Raw genomic sequence first — 21,744 nt, 5'->3', positions numbered from 1 at the left:
TTTTATATTCATTTTATGGGCAAGAAAAGCTTGACGAGCCTCTTCTGTATTTATTTTACTACCCCAATTTCCAGCTGCTATTGCAGAGCAATTTACTATTGGGAGGGCACCGGAGCCACTAGCCTATAATTAGCAAGGGCTGTAATATTTAATTTCTACCAAAGGGAATGGGGTGATTATCACAGAAGCACTCCTTCTAATAATCTGAGCAGAGCCCTCCTACAATAAGTGGCCAGCTACAAAGCCCCACACACTGGCTAGCTTGGATGGCAATCCTGGAAAGGATCTATGAAATGTGCTAAACAGGAGGCCTGAGGATCATCGCACACAATTCACCAAAAGCCTTTTTCTCATGCCCATTTCAACTCTATTTGGCCACCCTTCCATCAGAGAGGCAAACTGTGTTCCTTTTCAAGGTATATTTTTGGGATTCCTTGTCTTAATCACTTCCCTCAACACTACGTCAGGATTCATTTTAACATTATTTCATGATAAAATCACCGGAGGAGTGGCAGGGAGGGGATATTTAAAATTAGAACATCATCTGTTCATATCTTATAGCACATCCTTTTAACGAGAGTGAATTTGGGATGAGACACTTCAACTCTCCCTAACTAAGCACATCAGCTTTGCAACGTTCATGTACTTGCCACATAGGATGGCTCAAATGTCTCAAACTACACTCCCGCCTCCCTTTCATTTAAATAACTACCGTACACCAGTGGAGGGTAAGTGGAACATATGCACAAATGGAAGAGCTAAAATGTAAACCCCAAATTAAAGAAGGAATGGATTATCAGGGTGAAGCTTATGCTTACTGTGATATATGACTTAAAGGCATTATTGGCTTATCCAGTGGATCCGTCACTCATTTGGGGAGAGCCAGCTCTATAACAGGTTCCAAGTACATAATAAGAATATCCTGTTTCTACCTTCAAGAGAGTTACAGTTTAATAGAGGCGGACTATGTCAGGTTCTAATATAGGAAACAGAAACCATTCCAGGTACATATAGCATAAAGGAATATAATATAGGGAAATGGGTATTTATAAAATACCTGGAAGGGAATGAAAGATCGAAATCAGGGGCCCATCACTGTACCACTGGATTCGGCCTCACACCATGAAGCTGCAGAACAGAGGGCAGTGGTCTGCTGACATCACTGCCACAACTGCTTCCTGTTCCCTATGAGGATGGTCCCCACATACAGTAATGCTGAGGCCGGTCATTGCCCCTTCACACCTGCTTGTCCAGGTTGTGGAATAGCAGCAAAACAAAAGTTTTTTTCATATCAGAGGTATGACCATAGGATATCTAAGCAACTTTTTTCTAGATTTCCAGTCTCTAACTGGAGAGATTAGAGAGAAGATACGTGGAGACTGAGGGAAGGAAACACATAGTTTCCACCACTATGATGGACTTTTACGGCATCAGATGGTGCATTTAGGTGCTAGGCTCCAAATCAAGAGGTAGGTTAGAAAAAATTTCAAAGAAGTTATAACACTTGAACAGTGCCTTGAAAGGTGAGCTTGCATTTGCTAGGTCAACAGAGTTGGGCTTGGCATTCTCAGTGAAGTACTCAGTCTAAAAAAGAGAAAGAATGAAAAAGCATGGATATCCACTAAGTTTATCGTGGCTGGAGTATGGGGTACCAAAAAGGGAAGAAGAGGAGAAGGTGCAAGTTTGGGGCGGGGGATCGAAAAAGAAGTGGAAATGGATCATGGTAGTCTCTGAATGCTGTGCTGAAGACCTTGGAATGAATCCTGCAGGGAGTGAGAAACCAGAGTGGTGTGCCAAGGAATTTATGCTGTGGGATTGCTCTTGAATGCATGTGAATACTAGACTGGAAACATTCAATACTGGAGCAGGGAGTCCAGTTAGAAAAGTATTGCAGGGTCTCCCCGGTGGCGCAGCGGTTGAGCGCTGGGTTGCGAAGCTGCCCGCGGCCTCTGCGGCGCCGGTTCGATCCCCGGCTGCTCCCCGGCCACCGGAGGAGGGTCCCACATGGCGCGCAGACCTCTCCTGCCGCCCGCTGCTCCCCTCAGCAGTGTACTTCCGTCCTTCTGCCTGTTCTGCTCCCCGCTCTGGCGAATTCTCTCTCCCTCCCGCACTTCTGACTGTACCCAGTGCAAGTATAAACCAAAACAAACAAATAAACAAATAAATAAATAAAACATGCCTCTATAAAAAAAAAAAAGAAAAGTATTGCAAATGAAAATGAGAAATAGACTCTTAAGCTGGAGATTAGCTTGATGTTAAGAGGGAAAAAGATGAAGCTGGTGCCCTGATTGCTTATTTAGCTGGTAAGGTCATCCCTAGAAGTCTTACAATAACGTGGACAATAGTTCATGGACATTGCCAACGAAGCTCTGGTAATGTGTGAAAACTAGAGTGGTGGCAATGAAGAGAAAGAGATAATGTGAAAGGTCTTGATCAGAAAGACTTGGAGATTGAGCATTTCTATATAAATGGGATCAACAGAGAATAGTAAATTCAGGGGAGACAGTACAATTTTGGGTGATGTAATTTAATTTTTCAGGGGTCTGAGGAGAGCAGAATAAAAAGGAGTAAGTAGACTTACTCAGAGTAAGTCTTACTCCTAAAAAGGAGTAAGCTTAGAGTAAGTCACTTTAAGCTTGAAAGTACTGGGGAGGTGATATTCACAGTACTGGGCACATCAGAAAAACTTACCAGCTTGAAAGGTAGAAAAGAGTGAGTTCACTGTCATGTTAATATTTAGCATGAAACAACATATGAAAGTAGAGAATATTCATTGCACTTGAAATAAATATCTGGTTTCCCTGTTGTTTATGGAGTTAGCCAACAACTTTTAAATAAAGCACAGTTTTGTGCTATGGAAAATATTTGTGAAATTATTGAGTCGTGTGCCTCTGAGATCAAAGTTCAAGAAGTGCCTGGGAATGGAGAAGCCAGTTAGAATAACAGCAAGTAAATAGACAAAGGGATGGAGAAATGCAAAATGCAAATTTTGTGGCTATAAGTTAATCTTTGTCAAGACTGACCAAGAAAAAGCTGCAAGGAAAATGCAGAGAACCCATATTTATATACTAATGTCTAATTTTTAAATTGTTGATTTACTGCAACTCAATAGGCTACCAAGAATTATATACTGCCTCCACCTGAAAAAACAAGACTATATTTTTCTCTAATTCTACTTTCTGGGATTTTCCCATAGAAAATAATGTATCCAGATCCCTCTCAAACTTGTTCCATATACTTTCAGCAAAATCCCTTTAAAAACCATCGCCAATAGCCAAATTGTATGCATTATTAGAAAGCAAAGTGATGAAAGAAGACGCACTGGTCTTTGGGGCTATCTATGATAAAGTGTTTTTAAAAGTTCAAAGGTAGAAAAAACCTCACACATGTAAGGAAGACTGAACCCTGACCTTTGTGCTAAGCATGAGCACAGAAGTACAATGAATCACTGGCAAGTCAAAGGAAGAGGTAAGCACATTTTTCCTGCTATGCCTCTTAAATTTGTCTAACTCAAACTGTAGACCTTGGAAATAAAACAAAGTGTCCTATATGTTCTTCAATGGACAATCTTCAGTCTGGGTAACTTTCTTAAATATAATTATATTATCTTCCCCTCAAATCATATCACAACAACCAGAAAATGCCTGGTGTATTTTAGAAACTCAAATTTTTGTTTCTAATGTAAAATTTGCTGATTACCAGATGTATGTATGTATGTACATATATATCATTTGAGGTATATACATATATGTGAGTACATATACACACACACACACACACATACACACACACACACACATATATAATATATATATATATATATATAAGATTTTTTTTTTTTTTTTTTTTTTTTTTTATGGCGCCTCCTGGCTTAGTAGGAATTTTCTTACACTTGGAGCATGGATCTTGTCTGCCACCCAACTGCTATCTTTAAAGTAATAGAATTTCCTTCTCCAATTAGCTCTTTTTTTTTTTTTTTAATAAATTTTATTGTTATATTCCCCATACAATTGCAGCCCCCCCATTCTGACCCCAATCCCTCCCCCCCACCCCCGCCCCCCTAAAAGTGTCTCTGGTTCATAGTTTTTTGTTGATTTTGATTTTCACTTTCTTATAGTTATTCATTTTCCTGGTCCCTTATTTAAGTTTTCTAGATTCCTGCTATGAGTGAGACCATCCGGTATTTTTCTTTTTCTTTTTGGCTTATTTCGCTGAGCATGATCCCTTCCAGCGCCATCCATGTTGCTGCAAATTGCATGTGTTTATCTTTTTTGAATGCTGAGTAATATTCCATGGTATATATGTACCACATCTTCTTGATCCAGTCATCTATTTTTGGGCATTTGGGTTGTTTCCAAAGCTTAGCTATTGTAAACAGTGCTGCTATAAACATAGGGGTGCAGGTGTTCTTTGGAATGGATGTTTCTGTGTCCTTTGGGTAAATACCTAGGAGTGGAATTGCTGGATCATATGGAAGCTCTATGTTTAGTAGGTCCAGAAATCTCCATACAGTTTTCCACAGTGGTTGGACCAGTTTGCACTCCCACCAACAGTGCAGAAGAGTTCCTTTTTCTCCACACCCTCGCCAACATTTGTTGTTGCTAGTTTTTTTAATATGTGCCATTCTCACTGGTGTAAGATGGTATCTCATGGTAGTTTTGATTTGCATTTCCCTGATGACAAGTGATGTTGAACATTTTTTCATATGCCTGTTGGCCATTTGCATTTCCTCTTCAGAGAAGTTTCTTTTAAGCTCTTCTGCCCATTTTTTGACTGGATTATTTTCTTATATAAGATTTTTGCCAGACTTTTGTTATTTGAGGTAAACTCAGACTACTGTAATTAAAAAAAAAAAAAACCAGCACAACTTTTTGTCTATAACCAATATTGTACAAGACAGGATAGTTTTTGGTTTTATTTCTTTCATTTTGAATTTAATTTTTTGTGTTCCACCATAAATATAAGTAAATAAATGAAAAAACCCAACATATAAAAGAGATGAGCTTCTGCTATATTGTCAGAGATTTTCTACCATCAGTCTAACACTCCACCTACTTTTTATTTGTAGCTTGAAATTTCTTCAACAAGACATAAAGCCTTTCATTTCACAGATCCAACTGGGAGAAATAATAGGGTGTGGCAGAGGACTGCTTAGTGTGGGATGAATACAAAGGTGGCTGGTTTCAAGGTTTTGAGGTTCCATCTTGCTACCCTGCTCTGCTGGCTGAGAGGGGTTTGCTGGATGTCCCTGTTCTAAATGGGAACTGGAGCTGCAGGAAGGTTAGGGTAGAAAGTTAGCCATCTATTTAGTCTGAATCCTTTTCATAGTGGCTTCCTGACTTCACATAAGTTCCTGTTAAGACTTGCTTCTCTGTCTCTCTTTCTTTTAGGGGTTATATCTTTGTCTTTAATCCTCACACTCATCCTTCCCCATTCCTAAAAGAAGCACCCTCTACCCTCTAATCAGTCACCATCATATTGGTGGTGATATTGTTGACTCCATTTATCACAAGAATTCCTCCCAAAGTAAATCACCCCATCATTTAAGAGACCTCCATCACCTGGCAGCCTCTTGTTATTAAAGTGTATTTGCAGTGGACATCAGAACTACAAAAATAATATTTCCTTCTCTTGTATTTGACTCTTATAGATAAAAATCTCCATAAATACCAGAAATGATGAATAATTATCAATTTCTCACCGGCAGAAAGAGGCATGCTGATAAATGCCAGAGTTCAAGGAACTAGCTCATTATATTTGGGTGAATTTATTATTTTGCCCCAAGTGATTTTAATCAATTAAGAACTTCAAACTTTTCTTCAAAATAGCTAGGAGCATGTTAGAATAATATATAGTTGGTCATATGCCTGCCCTCTTTTCTCTCCCCTCCCCCTAGGGCACAAACATGCCCTCAGTCTCTGACATAGTCCCATCTTTGCACCTGTATCTCAGTCAGGCCCTGTCATGTCTTTGTTTAATTTTTAGACTGAGTCACATGGTGCTTATCCTTTCCTGGTTTGTGGTCCCTTTTCCTTTTTTCCCCATCTTCCTTTTCAGGATTACTGTTCCATTCTTGTTTCCACTTAAAGTCCTTTTTTTTTTTTTTCAATGGCATCATAATTCTTATCTAGAGTGACCAAAGGATTAGAAATCCTGAACACAAAGTCTGGGGGTAACAATGGAAAATATGACCTCCGGCCAACATAAAGGAGATGTGGTGGAGGATGTTAAAATTCTATAACCATGACTCCTCTAAAAAGTTAAAATTCTAGTCCTCACAGGAACCCTTTGTAAGTGGATTATTACCAACTTCAAGAGCCTTGAACATGCACCAAATTTTATTTTCTAGTCCCCAAGATAGATTAGTATTCTCAGGTTTCCTTGAAAACTATATTACAATGGATAGCAAATTTTTAAAAATACTATATTAATGTATTAAAAGTCTTATTATATGACCAGAAATAAATAATTTGGTTTTAGGACTCATGAGAAATTTGTGACACTATCTGAATAGTCTCCTAAAAATGAAACCAATGCTGGAAGGGACTGTTATTACATACTAATCTTTATGTGAAATATTTTGAGCTTCTTCAGACTCAAAAAATAACCTACCAAATCATACCAAATAGGAAGGCTAACTTTCAAATTAAAGGGAAACTTGTAATTACATTAAAATGAGGTTGTTAGGGTGTGCTCGCATCTAATCTGATCACGATGATTTACAAGATTAATTTTAGGGTAGGTTTGTCTTGGGGGGAACAGCGGGAGTGGGGAGGGGAAACAATGGACTTTGGTGGAGAACTAGGGTGCTTCAGTGGTGGGAATGCTAGAATGACCATCTGAGGGAGAAAATCCTATATCCTATATTGTCAAAACACTATGAAGGAGGTAAAGCAATGGTACTTCCAAAACAATAATAAAAAATAATAATAGTAAGGCTATCTCTTGCTGTTACCATGACAAAGGAGGAGACAGGATAAGAGAGAGAAGGAGGTTGGGACATACAGACACCAGGATGGGTGTGTGTGCTGAGGGAAGCCATGTGAGGAGGCAACAAAAGGGAGGCTAAAAGAAAGAGCCAAAAAAAAAAAGAGGTATTAAAGGAAACCAATCTGTTGATATCCTCATCTTGGATTTTTAGCCACCAAAACAATGAGAAATAAATCTCTATTGTTTAAGTCACCCTGTCTGTGGTATTTGTTACGGCAGCCCTAGTAAACTAATACAGCCACTCAACAACAATCACTGGGAAGCAATTTCTGCCATTCTTATCCTGCCCCTGTGCCAGCCCTATGTTTTCTTTTTAGCCTCTTGTTCCAGTTCAGAACTCAAAATTCTCAGTTTACTCTACCCACTTGCCCATCCGTGGTGTTTCATTTCCATAAGTCTTCGTTCATCGCCCTTTCCTATGACTTAAGTTTCCCATCTTTTCCTCCAGAAACCAGGATTTCCAAGACTAAAAACTACTTTAAATCCTTTAAAACTAAGCCTTTCCCTTGAGAATTCAACTACTGTTTTTTATATACACTAGACTGAAACACGTGTACTTACATTTTGATCCTGGGAGAGTCACACTGGTAAAGGTTCAATTATAGGTTGCAACAGAAAAAAGAATATCATAAAATGATAGAACAGCCTTTACTTCACATCTATACTAGATTATCAAGTTTATCTTCTGAGATTACCAGAACCATGGGAACAGATTACTTCCCTATGGAACTAATACCAATGCCCACAGAGCTACCGCAGAGAAAATCTGGCCCCCGTCACTTCTGCAATGAATCTCCAGAAATGCTTTCTTTGCTTTTAGTTTAGTGAAGCATGGAAGACTTAGAAAAAGACAGACCGCATTTTGATAGTGAGCCAACTGGGCAGGGTCCCTTGATAGTTCTGTGCTCTGTAAACTAGCTAGCATATTGCTGATGCTCAATAAATGTCACATATTGTCAACCATCAATTATTCAGGGTATAATGAGGAAAATGTCTTGGCATGCATTACCTCAAAGCTTAATCAAGAAATCCTGTGATTCAACATCATATCATAAAACAGATTGGCATTTTTAAACTGTTAGTTGCATATTTTTATATTAATGACATCTTTAAATTCTCTGATATGCTTATAGTGGCAATCAATAAAAAAATCACTGAAATTATTGAATATAGTACCATAAAGAATTCTGAAAGTAGGCCAGTGCAGTATTTACAAATGTTCTTCACATATGATGTCTGACTGATGTATCCTGACATCCAGGCCCCTTGCCCTATGTCCATTCTCTTTCCTTTCCTGCAAGTTCTTCTTCCCCAACTGGATTTGTTTCATAAATACTCCAGCACTCCTCACTGAAAAATTTTACCTAAAATTATCTCCTCCCACACAAGAAACAATGTTTGATATGCCTTTGAAACTTTAGAACTTGGGCCAATATATTTCAAATGTGTTCAAAATGGATAGATTTTGAAAAATACCCTTAACAAAGGATGTGCCCAATAAATAGTTGTTGAATGAGTGACTAATACCTAAAGGTTAATTCAGTAAATTCCCCCCACTGTCTACCTTTTGTATTCTTATGTGGTGTATATACAAATTTATAAATAAATAGAGAGGAGATGGAAGTTCTGAGTCATTTGTATGGCATAGAACTTAAGATGAAAATGAACCCACAAATAATGAGGAGCCCCCTCTTCCTCAAATAAGGTAGAATCATTTCAATGTTTCAAAGACCTTATGTTACCTATATCTAGTAAAAGAGAAATCTATTATGCAAGTCCTGAAACTATACTTCCAAACCACAATGAACCTGCCATTCAAACTGCAATCAATCTTTTCATCTTTAGCAACCACACCAAAAATGAACAAAACAGAATACATTTCTCCAACATTTTAGCTCACTTCCCCAAATCAAGCAGCTCCCACTGATGATACATGGTGGGTGGAGGCCCTCTCTCATAGGGCAACAGCACGGAAACCTCATTTGTCACAATGGTAAAAGGGGTATCATGTACTGAGTGGAGGGGAAAGACTACCTTCAGAGCAGAGAGCATACCTTCTGTTTTCCTCAGTAAGTCTCTATTTTATGCAAAATTGAGAAAAAGTTCATTTCCAACGTAAAATAGTACCCCAAACAGTAATTCAAATACAGTTTCTGCACCATACCAGCTGAGTCTAACATTTATGTAGCATAAGAATTTATAGAAATTCTTACTCATTCTTGTGATGCAGCTGCTGTGTCATTATTCATATATGCCAATAATGGGATATTCCTTCTAAGGAAAGAAATTGCACCCCAAAATAGTTTGATCTGATAATGATGTTAGACTCTATTTTATTATATGAACTATAACAAACCCATCTGCAGTCAGTTTAAAACCATCAGTTTAAGACTGACCCCTTTACTTGGAGCTCTGGCAAAATGTCGTTGTCATGTAGCAACTCATGAGAATCTCAAATAGTTCACAAAAGTAAGTGCTGCCTCCAGCTTATTTTCAATAGGTTGAATGCTGTTAAAAGTATAGTACACTGTTCATAAGGGTTAGTATCCTAACTTCCTCCAACGTGTTGGCTTACTCCTCCACCTTTTACTGATGCTTATGTCATTATCTCATGCCAGGCTGCACCATGCCCTCCATCACTTCTTATCAGAATGCTATAAAAGAACACGGCATTCTACAAAGCTTTGCAGTTAATTGGATCTGATAGTATTCATGGTATGACTCAGAACAGAAACTAAGTTCGGCTGCTCCTTTTTTTTTTAATTTTTTTTTCATAATATTGGACCCTATTTCACACATTTTTCTCCCAACATTTATATTTCACTGATATGGAAGAGACCATAGGAGCTTACCAAGGTCTACCATATCATATTAAAGTAATAATTTCTAAGTATAAAGCATCAAAGTTGTAAACAGAGCTGCAAAGTCTGTTGATGAGTTTCATTAATTCATGGCACTGAATCGATCTGTTTTTAAAAGTCAGAAATTCCAATTTCCTTTCAAAGAGCATTTGTGTGTTTTTATAATTAAGAGTGCCAATTTTCATGGATCCGACTTTTTTCTTTTGTGGATCATAAGAAGAGATAAGCTCTGAGGAACACTATTTAAAACCTGAAACAACATAAAAACAAAACTGCTTCAAGTAATGAAAAAGTGTTTTTTCTTTGATTTTCTTTAGATTTCTCAAGTCTACCATTTGCATATGTGTATCTGTCCACTGAGTAAAAAAAAATAAGGGGGAGATTTACAGAATGGTGGTACTAACTTTCACACCAAGATTTCACAACATCTGGGATAGTCTGCCAAAATTTTGTTATGCTTACTTCCAGGTGTCTGTCTTCCTAAGACTTTCATCAGTAATTAGAGGCATACCTCCAACTCAGGTAGATCCAAGTTTCTAAGCACCCTCCATAATTCAAAGCTATAAACAGAAAGTTGTCTTCCACTGCTGTTCTATCTCTATACCTACTTGTTGCAGATTGAACAGCAGATGCATAATTTGCCATTAAGAATAAATCTGTATGATGATGAATTTATTCAGCTATTTAGTTAACTGTTAATGATGCCACTAAAAAGTTAACTGTTTGAAAAAAAATCAAAGGGGAAAAAGTTTTCTGGCTTTATTCATTCTCTTATTGAAAACAAACAAAAAAAATTTTACCATTCAGTTAAACACTCCTTTGCATTTAATATCACTTTTTAAAAAAGATTTATTTATTTATGCATATAAGAACTGGGGTATAGGGCCTCCCCGGTGGCGCAGCGGTTGAGCGCTGGGTTGCGAAGCTGCCCGCGGCCTCTGCGGCGCCAGTTCGATCCCCAGCTGCTCCCCGGTCACAGGAGGAGGGTCCCACATGGCGCGCAGACCTCTCCTGCCGCCCGCTGCTCCCCTCAGCAGTGTACTTCGGTCCTTCTGCCTGCTCTGCTCCCCGCTCTGGCTCTGATGAATTCTCTCACCCTCCCGCGCTTCTGACTGTACCCAGTGCTTATATAAATAAATAAATAAATCTTAAAAAAAAAAGAATTTTAGAAAAAAAAAAAAAAGAACTGGGGTATAGGCCAGAGGTGTGGGGGGTGAGAGGATTCACCAAGACAGAGTGGGAAACAGAATAGGCAGACAGACTGAAATACACTGCTAAGGGGAGCAACGGGCGAGTCAGGAGTGGTCTGCTGCGCCATATGGGCAGCTCCATGGCCAGGGATCGAACTCATGCTGCAGTGGCTACGGATAGCTTCATAAGTTGCGTTTTAACCCCTTGTGCCACCAAGGAAGCCCAATATCACTTTTTAATGAGATGTTGAATCATACCAATTTGTAAGAAACAATAGAGAGATCCTGTGTGTCCTTCACCCAGTTACCCCCATGATTAACATGCTGCAAAACTGTAACACAGTCATCATGTTGGCTTTGGCATAATCTACGGTTCACACTCCCAATCAGACCATATGTGTTCATTTTATATGAGCTTTATATGTATTCATGTGTGTGAGAAAGGAGGTATATTGAGATGTATGTAATTTTATCATGTTTATGTTCACAGGTGCATCACCACAGCCAAGTTTCATAACAGTTTCATCTCCACAGGGGTCTGTCATTGGCCTTTTATAACCACACCTACCTCCCATCCAATACCTAATTCCCAGCAACTACTTATATGTTCTTTATTTCCATAATTCTGTCATTTCAAGGAGGTTATGTAAATGAGGTCATATGGGTATTTAATTATTTGGGATTGGCTTATTTAACTCAGAATACCCTTAAAGAGTCTTCTAGGTTGTTCTGTCTATCAAGTTTTATTATGTTATTTTTTTCTGAGTAGTAATCCATGGTGAAGATGTACCTCAATTTGTTTAACATTCAGCTGTTGGAAGGACATTTGGATTGTTTCCAGTTTTTTCCCTATTACTAACAAAGCTGTTATGAATATTTTATACAGTTTTTTTTTAGTATGAATATAAGTTTTTACTTCTCTGATATAAAGTCATAAAATTGCTAGGTTGTATAGTAATAGTGTGATTAGATTTATAAGAACTGTCAAACTGTTTTTGCAAAGTCACAAGCATTTTATATTCCCACCAGCAATGTATGTGTGATCCATTTTTCCCACCTTTTTTTCATTTTAACATTAGTCTGTGTGAACAGTACAATTGGTAAACAAATACATGCATGGCCCATATAGGATAGCCTGTAAAAAAGTCAATCCATAAAGTCCAAAGGGTAAAAAGGCAGAAGTTATATAAAAACGTCATCTCAAGCAACAGTCTCTCTGACTTGTCTCAGCTGATAGGAAATCCGGGTATGCAGCAAATGCTTTATACCTCTGGAAGGTTCCTGATGGGCACTGTTACATTTAAATTAAAAAATATTTTTTTTCTTTCCAAACCAGGATCATGGCCTATAAAATGCTTCAAGTGGTCTTGTGTTCAACACTGCTTATAGGTAAGAGCCTATTTCTTTTTTATCTTGTCTTTTAAGACTCTTAGGTTGATGAACCCTTTTGACTTTAAAGAAATGAACAAATATGTTTTATCCAAGACTAACACTAAAGCACTGGGGAAATGAAACTATTATGTCATGCTGTTTTGAACATGTTAGTGTTAACTATTTTTGTGTGTGATTTAATTCTTAATTATGTATTAACATATTAAATGTTACTGTTGCTAAGAAGTCTTAATGCTTGCCTCCAAAGAAGTGCTCTGGTGTCCTTGAACAAAGAAAAATTTTAAATGCCTTTTTGAAACTGTAATACTTACATTGTACTATTATGTGAAGACCTCAAGGTACCTTGAGAGTGTGAATTCATTAACCCGTAGGGCAAGCTATAGCTCAGAAAAGTGGTGTTTTAAAGACAGATCAAGGAAGTCACTGAAGGCTAGATGATTTGCTGCCAAACTGACCCAGTAACTTAGTGACTTATATCTGTATTGAACCAAGAGGTCATTTGTTTTACTTGTAACCAAAACCGAAAATACTTACAAAGTATTAATTATTTTAATAGTTTCATCTCTACAATTTATTAACAATTCAGAGGAAGAAGCTTAAATCTGAAACACCAATGTCTTTAAAACACCAATTTCTACTTTAAGATAAGCTTGAGACCTTTGCAAAAAAATATACATAGACATATATTTTGCCTGAGGCACATACACAGAAATAAAAAAGTAGGCAGATATAGGATATTAATCAAGATATATGTGTATACATGTGCATATATAATTAGCCTTTTTATTCTTAAGCATATGAATAATTTTAATAGGGAATTTTAATCATTAGCCCTTCTGGTTCTTGTTATTGAGCCCACTAGTTCCATGTTTGCCAATCTGCCCTTCTGTTCCTAAGCCCAGCTCAATTTAAAAAATAAAAAACTTAATCATTAATATTACTTTTGCATTTGGGATATTTTAAAATAAATGATTTAGCAAGTTTTAGCCAAGTTATTTTTAGCAGTTATTCAGGAATATACAATCGCACTCAGTTACTACCCATACCTCTAGATAAAGAAAACTGGGCTGGCTCAGTTTGAGTGTTTGAGGGGCACACTGTAAAGTAAAATCAAGTATTGTTATAATCCATCAGCTACTACTTTGCCCTGACTGCTGATCCATGCAGTTGTCCTCAGAGTGGGTGATGGTGGGTGACTGCAAGGCTAAAAGCACTGTGGCTGGTTTACATTCATCTATGAGCACTGCAGGGTCAAAAATATCTGGCAAGAGGAAAATGGCTCTACTTTTATAGTCTTTCTTAAGAAACCATTTTGAATTAACTCTAACTCCAGCTGAAATACAAATAAGACTATCTACAAAGACAACTGGTTTGACTTCACTATAAAAATAAATAAAAATATATACTTGAAGTTCTTGAAATAATAAGTTGAGGACTAGAATTGAAGAGCAGGAGAACACAGTCACTGCTGGTCTAAGGAAAGATGCCTTTACTGTTTATGAATTAAAGAGACTAGAGTCTAAAAATAAGCTTGATTTGCTACAATAACTGGTTTAACTGAATTTCCTAAATCTTTAGCTCTAAAAAAGGCTATAATAGGTGAATCAACTTTTTGGCTACCCTCTCTCCACTTTTCATTTAAGAATGTAGCCTATTCGGGCCTCCCCCGTGGCGCAGTGGTTGAGCGCTGGGTTGCCAGGCTGCCCGCAGCCTCTGCAGCGCCAGTTCGATCCCCGGCCACCAGGAGAGGGTCCCACATGGCGTGCAGACCTCTTTTGCCGCCCGATGCTCCCCTCAGCAGTGTACTTCATCTGTCTGCCTGTTCTGCTCTGGCTCTGGTGAATTCTCTCACCTTCCCACACTTCTGACTGTACCCAGTGCTTGTATAAATAAATAAATAAATCTTTAAAAAAAAAAAAAAGAATGTAACCTATTCATCTTCATATCCCTTCGGCTTATTGAAAGAGAACAACCATTTTTAAGTTTGTTTGCTTTTATTATTTGAACAAATTTTCTCTGTTGCAGATTAGTTGCCTAACAAATTACTTTTGTCTAGAATTTAATTTGAAGTAAGTTGGGAAAATATCTCATTATCCATTTTCCTAATGGGGATACTGAAACCAAAATGATGAAGAGCCTTACTCAAGTTATTTTATTTATGAGCAGAGTCCCCAAATTATTTTATTATTGATTTTCTCAAAATAGTAACTTAAACATATTGTAACTAATGATTCTGGCCAGAGAATTAGATGTTTAAGTGTTATGATTTGATTAAAAACCAAAACAACCTTCTCTTTTGTACTTAGATCAAGAATTGCCGTCTCCTATAATAAAATAGCAAATATTAATGTTATTCTAAGTCTTTATGATACATCAAGGGATTTCCATATGTTACCTTTGTTTACCTCTCATAATCACTAAAAATAGGTGTGATGTTTCCTGTTTTACAAAGAGGAAACTGATGCTTAGAGAAGTTAAATGACTAAACTACACAGTTAATCCATGGTGAAAGCTAGATACACATCCAAAGTCTACAGCCAGATCTTCTAAGAACAAAATTCCACAAATTGTCCCCTCTGGCACTGCAACCCTAGACATAGAATATGCAGATACAGGTCAGGCAGCAGAGCATGTAGTAAGATCTCCTGAAAAAGTAATAGAGCCAATACTGTAGCCGTTGGTGCTACAAGAAAAGGGCAGATGTTAGGGAGCATGCAACTTTTTCGAGAAAGGTCAGTCCAGGACATAACCAAGGACCATCTATGACAGTTTCTAACTGTACTGAGGATAAAGAGAAGTCAATCCTAAATGCAACATGATCTACCTCAGCAGTGTACTTACAAAAATCTAACAGTCCCATTCCATATAAGGAGGAAATATGAAAAATACACATATTTGGAAAATGTTCCACTGCGTAAGTTAACCAATCCTTGTTGTTTACCCATAGATAAACTATTGGGGGGGGGGGTTCATGTCTATTACTGTTGACTTGTGATCCATAAAATGCAGTATGTCTTCTGGTTTTAGCCAGGAAAAAATACACAGACAGCCTTTGACATGTTTCTCTATTATAGTCTCTGCTCTTATTTTTCACTCCACAGTTAGTAACCAAGACCAATTTATCATGAAAGGTATTTTTGGTTTTGGTGGTTTGTTGTTTTTTGTTTTTTATAAGAATCCGTATTTCCTTCCTCATGACTCTGTCAGAACCTTTATTCCCTCTCTCTTTGCCTTCTCTGCCATAAAAAAGAATGGTCCTGCCATCTTTCAGCTCCTTGGAGACTCTGTATTCTCTAACATAGTTTTAATTTATATGATTCTGTTCTTAATTTTACCTACTCACTTTGGCTTAAGACTGACTGATGCTCTCAAGAGAGTGGGTAGGGCCTCCCTGATGTTGCAAGGGGTTAAGCACCACACTATGAAGCAACCCACAGCCTCCGCAATATGAGTTCAATCCCCGGTCAGCCAGGGAGCAACCCACATGGTGCAGCAGATCTCTCCTGTCTCACCCGCTGCTCCCCTCGACAGTGTATTTCAGTCAGTCTGCCTGTTCTGCTCCCCACTCTGTCTCTGATGAATCCTCTCACCTCCCACATCTCTGGCCTGTACCCCAGCTCTTATATGCATAAATAAATAAGCCTTCAGAAAAAATTTAAAAAAAAAAAGTGGGTGGTAAGAATTAACTGGGAAATGACTTGATTGGTGAAAAAATGTCATTGCCTATAACTAGATTCACTGCGTTCTGGATGATGTGAGGAAATTTCTAGCCACATGGGGTTGAGAATCTCATCAACCCCTTTTGGGTCACTACTGAATCATTAAAAAATGCTGCCATTCATGAGTTACAAATTTCTCTATCCATAGATTAAAAATTAATAAAAGATCTGCCAGCTTCAACAGTATATCCCAGGGAATTATGTGGCCATGTGAGTGTATATGGGGTGTATTTGTGTTGAGAGCAGGTTAAACAGACTGAAGTTAAACTCAAGTGAAACCAGTTTGTTTCCTTTTCAAAGTACTCAACATATCAGCAATTGTAACGTCAATAAATCCGAAGTTCCTAAGTTAAAAGTTCAGTTACAAAGACATTTTATTAACAGACAGTTGAACACAATGATGAGGATTTGAGAGCTGGCCTCACAGTTTAGTTCCTCTTTCTTTTTCCCCAGTTGACTTTCACTGACTGTCCTGCCTCCTCTCTTTTATTTGCCCTATTCGCCCTCTTACCATAGCTTTCCCCCTTCTGTAACTCTTGTAATTGCTCTTTTTCTCTTCCATTGACTTATTTTCTTGATTTCTCTCTCCTTTCTTATTTTTTCATCCACACATTTTTTTCTTTCACAACCCAAATTTCTTCTCTCCTATTCTCTCTTTCTTTAACTAATGTTAACCTGAATTACAACAAAGTGAGAGATGCCCTGAACTAAATACAACGTTTCCAACTTTCACCATAAATTTCTGGATGAGTAATAAAAGTTTAGAGTGGAAAGAAAAAAGTGAACTATATCATTATTTATAAAGAACATTGTTTACTCAACACAAAGAATAAGATATTCAAGTTTAAAAAATATGAACCTCACAATATTATAATTTCCCCTACATTAGAGATGCCTGAAAATGTTACACTGCCAAGAAATCTGTACATTCTTTTCTCCTGATCTTCCTTTGTACTTAATCACTAGTGACCATTTACATATTATTTCAGCACTTAATTTATGTGCATACAAAATCACCTGAGCACTTTTTCCTATTTTTTTTTTAAGACAAACATTTAAGGGCAAGGACTAAAATGTAAGTTGATAAAAATAGCAAATCATTAATGTAATTCTTTGATTCCTTATATTGAGTGCCAAGTGCTTTATTTTCAGTATCACATGCCCAAATAATTTTGAGCTTGTGGGTAGTCTATTCATCTCCAGGACCAGGTATCAGGTAATACTACAAATGTCAGCATCACCCAGCCATTAAAGGAAACAGCTAGTTGTGGACCTATGCTGTGATCTGCCAGACATGCTGTGCTTTCTGTCCCCCTGAATCCCACCATGCTTATCTCATGGACATAAGAATGTTGAAGGTTACATAAGTGAAGGAATTCACAGTCATGTCTGTCCTGGGTGGCATGCTCCCACTGGTTGAAGTGCCCTGGTTTGTTTCCCCCCACCCACTCACCCTGTTTCTTGGGCTCTTAAACAACAGACCTATTGGGTTCTCTAGGTCACCTTTCAACAAGTAGCAGTTCCCTCCCTTCCTTGTCCTGGTTTTGATCAAGTGGAGATATAAACCAAAGATGATGGTGGAACACTATCTATTTTCTCTTAACTGAGAAAAGTTATAAATATGTAGCACAGTATAAGTGCATGAAGGGCCTGATAAGTTAGCCCCAGGATTTAGCAATTTTCATATACAATTGCAGGTTGCATAACCAGAAGAAAAAAATGTGTCCTCCAAGAACAGTTCACTCTCAAGAGGAAGAAAGAGCAGCTAGCTGGACCAGACAAGTTATGCTTCTAGCACTTACTAATTAAATAAAGCCCCTCCCCTTCCGAGGGGCAGAGTATACTAAGGGGAAATCAGAAGTCTGGGATTACTCTAAATGAGCTCCGGGTATATAGAAGAAAACAGGAGTCTGCCATTAGGCACTCCCTTTTAATTTTGTATCTTAAAAGGCACATTAGGCTTTCTGATCTTATTAGTGCATAGGTTCCTACAAGTATAATTTCATGGTCATGTGCATAGTCTATAGTCATTTCTTCCCCATCAAATTTAAAGACTCCTTTTCTATCCTCTCTGAGTGATGGCAATACAGAGAGCCCCTCTGATTCCAATCATACAGCTTTTGTTACTTCCACACTCTCCTCAGCAGCCCAAGATGGGTACTCATCTCTCTGTGCAATAAGAATACATTTTGCCTTAACTGATGACTTCTTTTTCCCTGATTACTGTCTGTCTCAGGGCTAAATTTCTCAGCATGTAAGTTCCTTGAAGACAGGAGAGTTGTTCCCACTGAGTACATTTGATATGTTCCTGATAGTATAATACTATACAGGGAAAGTAATTTTTGTTTAATGACCAATTTATTAAGGATATATTTCAGTTTAAGATATTAGTGTTAGAAGAGACATTAGAGGGCCTCCCTGGTGGCACAGGGGGTTGAGTGCAGCACTGTGAAGCTGTCCACAGCTTCTGCTGGTTTGATGCGGCTGCAGAGCAACCCATATGGCACAGCAGACCTCTCCTGTCTCACCTGCTGCTCCCCTCAGCAGTGTATTTCAGTCAGTCTGCCTGTTCAGTTCCCCACCCTGTCTCTGGTGAATCCTCTCACCCTCCCACACATCTGGCCTGTACCCCGGTTTCTTGTATAAATAAATAAATCTTTTTAAAAAAAAAGCAACATTAGAGATCATACAGCCTGACCTTGTTTTACAGAGCAGAAAATGGTGATGCAGGAATAAGAAGCAGGTTGGTAAACTAACTAGTCTCTGGCTGGGTAAGGATAAGACTCTAGATCTCTGATCCTTCTTGGCTTGATTGGAGAGAGCTACTATTAACATATCTCCATATTCTCAAGCAAACTCTATTTCTACCATATAGTATTTTTTGCAGAAGGTATCTGAGAAATGTTTAGGATATAACTAAACTCACAGGTCCAATTAAAACTGACTATGATATAGGATGAAAGGAAGGGGAATATGTTGGGAGTTGAAAAGAAAGGATGATATTTTTCATAGCTTACTATTGTAAAGCTTAAAAAGGGCATTAGCTTGGACGCTACTGCCTACATTTAAGAAAACACCCATTTAAAAATCAACAAAGCAATAAAACTTGGGGTTCAGTTTTCCTACCCCAGCAGTATTACATACACTTATAAACTCAAAACTTTGATCTTGTTCTCACTAACTTTCAAGGTTGATCAGGCAGAATGAAAAGGGGAGGAGAAATTTCTCAAGCAGAGAGGATAATAGCATGCCCTTCTACATTACCTACATTTTATTTCCAGCTCTGACATTGACTTACTATGTGACCTTGAGTGAGTCATTTCATCTTTGTGTGTCAATTTTCTCATTGTAAAGTAGGATAATAAATACTACTTTCTCTCTCTCTCTTGGGTGATGTTATTATCACCATCAATTAATATTTATCCATGCTTGCTGGGCGCATAAAATTGAGGTAGGTGCTTCTAGGGTTGGGAGGGCGGTGTATCTGGGGGAAGAGAGTACATCAGAGAACATTATCTATGAACAAAAAAATAGAAGATTTACAAGACAGAATTATCAGAACTTAAGTAGTTATGGCATATATTTTTAAGCATGTTTGTCTGCCAAGGTTTATGAAAAAGCTCTTTTTATCTCCCAGCGATTATACAATGCACTAGGATAATTATGGTGCAGATTATTGGTTTTACTTTTAGATGACTTAAAGTACCACTATCTTAAGCAATTATTGTACTTTATCTGTCTGTGAATTATATCTTGAGCAGAATTTATTCAGCAATATTTAGTAGAAACTGATGGCATTGGATCTACTTTGCAGAGCCACTGGCTTTATTTTCAAAAACACCTTTTAGCACAGTAAGTTCCATTAAATAGGTAAAACTGTAACTAACAAACACCTTTTTTTTCCAAAAGAATAAAGAGAAATATGAAAAGGCACCTAGTAACACATTCTAGATAAAATCAAAACTTCAGTGTAGGCCCATCCATAGGAGTCATCCCAAATGAATGACAGTTCTATATTCTCTTCAGCTCACTTCTGCTTCCCATACCTGTTGTCACTTACCCAACTCACACCCTACTTATGTCTCGTCTCTTGGGGACCATCAGAGGAGCCCACTCCCACCCCTGTCTCTCACTCTGCTCTCTTCCTTTTATCATCTGTTCTACCCAACCCCAACAAAGGATTTTCAAAAGTAAATCTGTGTTGTATAAATAAAATGTTGGCATATACATACATTTTACTCAGCCTTTAGAAGGAATGAAATGCTGACATATGCTACAAACCTTGAAGACATTATACTAAGTGAAATAAGTAGACACAAAAGGAAAATTACTGTCTGATTCCTATTACCACTTATATGAGCTACCTAAAATAAGCACATTCATAGAGACAGAGAGTAAATCATAGCTACCAGTAGCTAGAGGAGAGGGTAGAGGGAGTTATTTTTTAGAGAATGTAGTTTCTATTTAGAATGACGAAAAAGTTCTTGTGATAGTAGGGGTGGTTGTGCAACTATATGAATATATTGATGCCACTGAATTACACAATTATAAATGGTTAAAATAAGTCATATATATTTTTATGAGAAAACAAGTATTTTAAAAACAAATCTAATCTTAGTTTGCTTGATCAGAAATGCTATTTACAAAATAAAGATCAAACTCCTTGATATGACTGTGATAGGCCTTCAGAATTCACTTGCAGTTTATCTTTCTAACACTGTTATTTCTCACTGCCATACACCTCAACCCTACCTTCAATCACGTTGGCCAAATGAAGGTTACTGAACCTGAGTTCTACTTTGCTCCTCTGTTTCTTGATTCTCCAATCTTCAGCAGAGAAATCACATTCTTTGCTTCAACTTCCTTCTTTTTTAAAAAAAAGATTTATTTTTATTTATACAAAGCACTGGGGTACAGGTTAGAGGCTCTGGAGAGTGAGAGGATTCACCAGAGACAGAGCAGGGAGCAGAATAGGCAGACGGACTGAAGTACACTGCTAAGGGGAGCAGCAGGTGAGCCAGGAGAGGTCTGCCTTGCCATGTGGGTATCTCCCCGGCAGGCAGGGAATCGAACAGCACTGCAGAGGCTGTAGACAGCTTCACAGCACTGCGCTCAATCCACTGCACCACTGGGGAGGTCCTCAACTTCCTTCCTCTTAATAGTGGAAACTGTGATACTTAACTCAAAGCCAGCAGCTCTTGGAATGAGGCCTCCATTCCAAAGTCAGAGTTAATGACTAGCCCTTAGGATGGAACCTGCTAGAACATTTTCCCATAACTATTTGTGAACTCTGAATATGAGTTCCTTGGTGACAAGAGTTACTGTTTTTATTTGCTTTTTCATGCAATGATGATTATCAGTGCAGGGACAGTGGAGGTCTTACTGCACAAAATTTGCATAACCCTGAGAATGAGTCCCTGTTAAATTTTATGACCTTGTTGCCTTATCTAAGTCTTAACTCTTGTAATTAACAGCTTACCTTGCCATTAGTAGGTGCTTATAACACATTGTATTAGTTAGTCACTACTATATAAATACTACAAAATGTCCCCAAATCTAAATAAATAGTAAACATATTACTTTACTGCTTCT

The 21,744-nt window shown here is 37.9% G+C and overlaps 1 protein-coding gene across 1 annotated transcript in view; it reads left to right on the top strand.

Moving 5' to 3' along the window:
• CUNH3orf85 (chromosome unknown C3orf85 homolog) overlaps window positions 1-21,744 on the top strand; it is a 29,768-nt gene that overhangs the window by 1,353 nt on the left and 6,671 nt on the right. Inside the window, exon 2 of the mRNA XM_037525595.2 lies at window positions 12,378-12,430. Within this exon, the coding sequence (XP_037381492.1) occupies window positions 12,382-12,430 (49 nt within the window). The 5' untranslated portion in view covers window positions 12,378-12,381. The remainder of the gene's footprint in view (window positions 1-12,377; window positions 12,431-21,744) is intronic.

The sequence above is a fragment of the Talpa occidentalis genome, unplaced genomic scaffold (genome assembly GCF_014898055.3).
Source record: "Talpa occidentalis isolate TD23 unplaced genomic scaffold, MPIMG_talOcc4v2.1 talOcc4.4, whole genome shotgun sequence".
In the NCBI taxonomy this organism is placed as follows: domain Eukaryota; kingdom Metazoa; phylum Chordata; class Mammalia; order Eulipotyphla; family Talpidae; genus Talpa; species Talpa occidentalis.
This window is presented reverse-complemented; position numbering and strand designations above follow the sequence as displayed.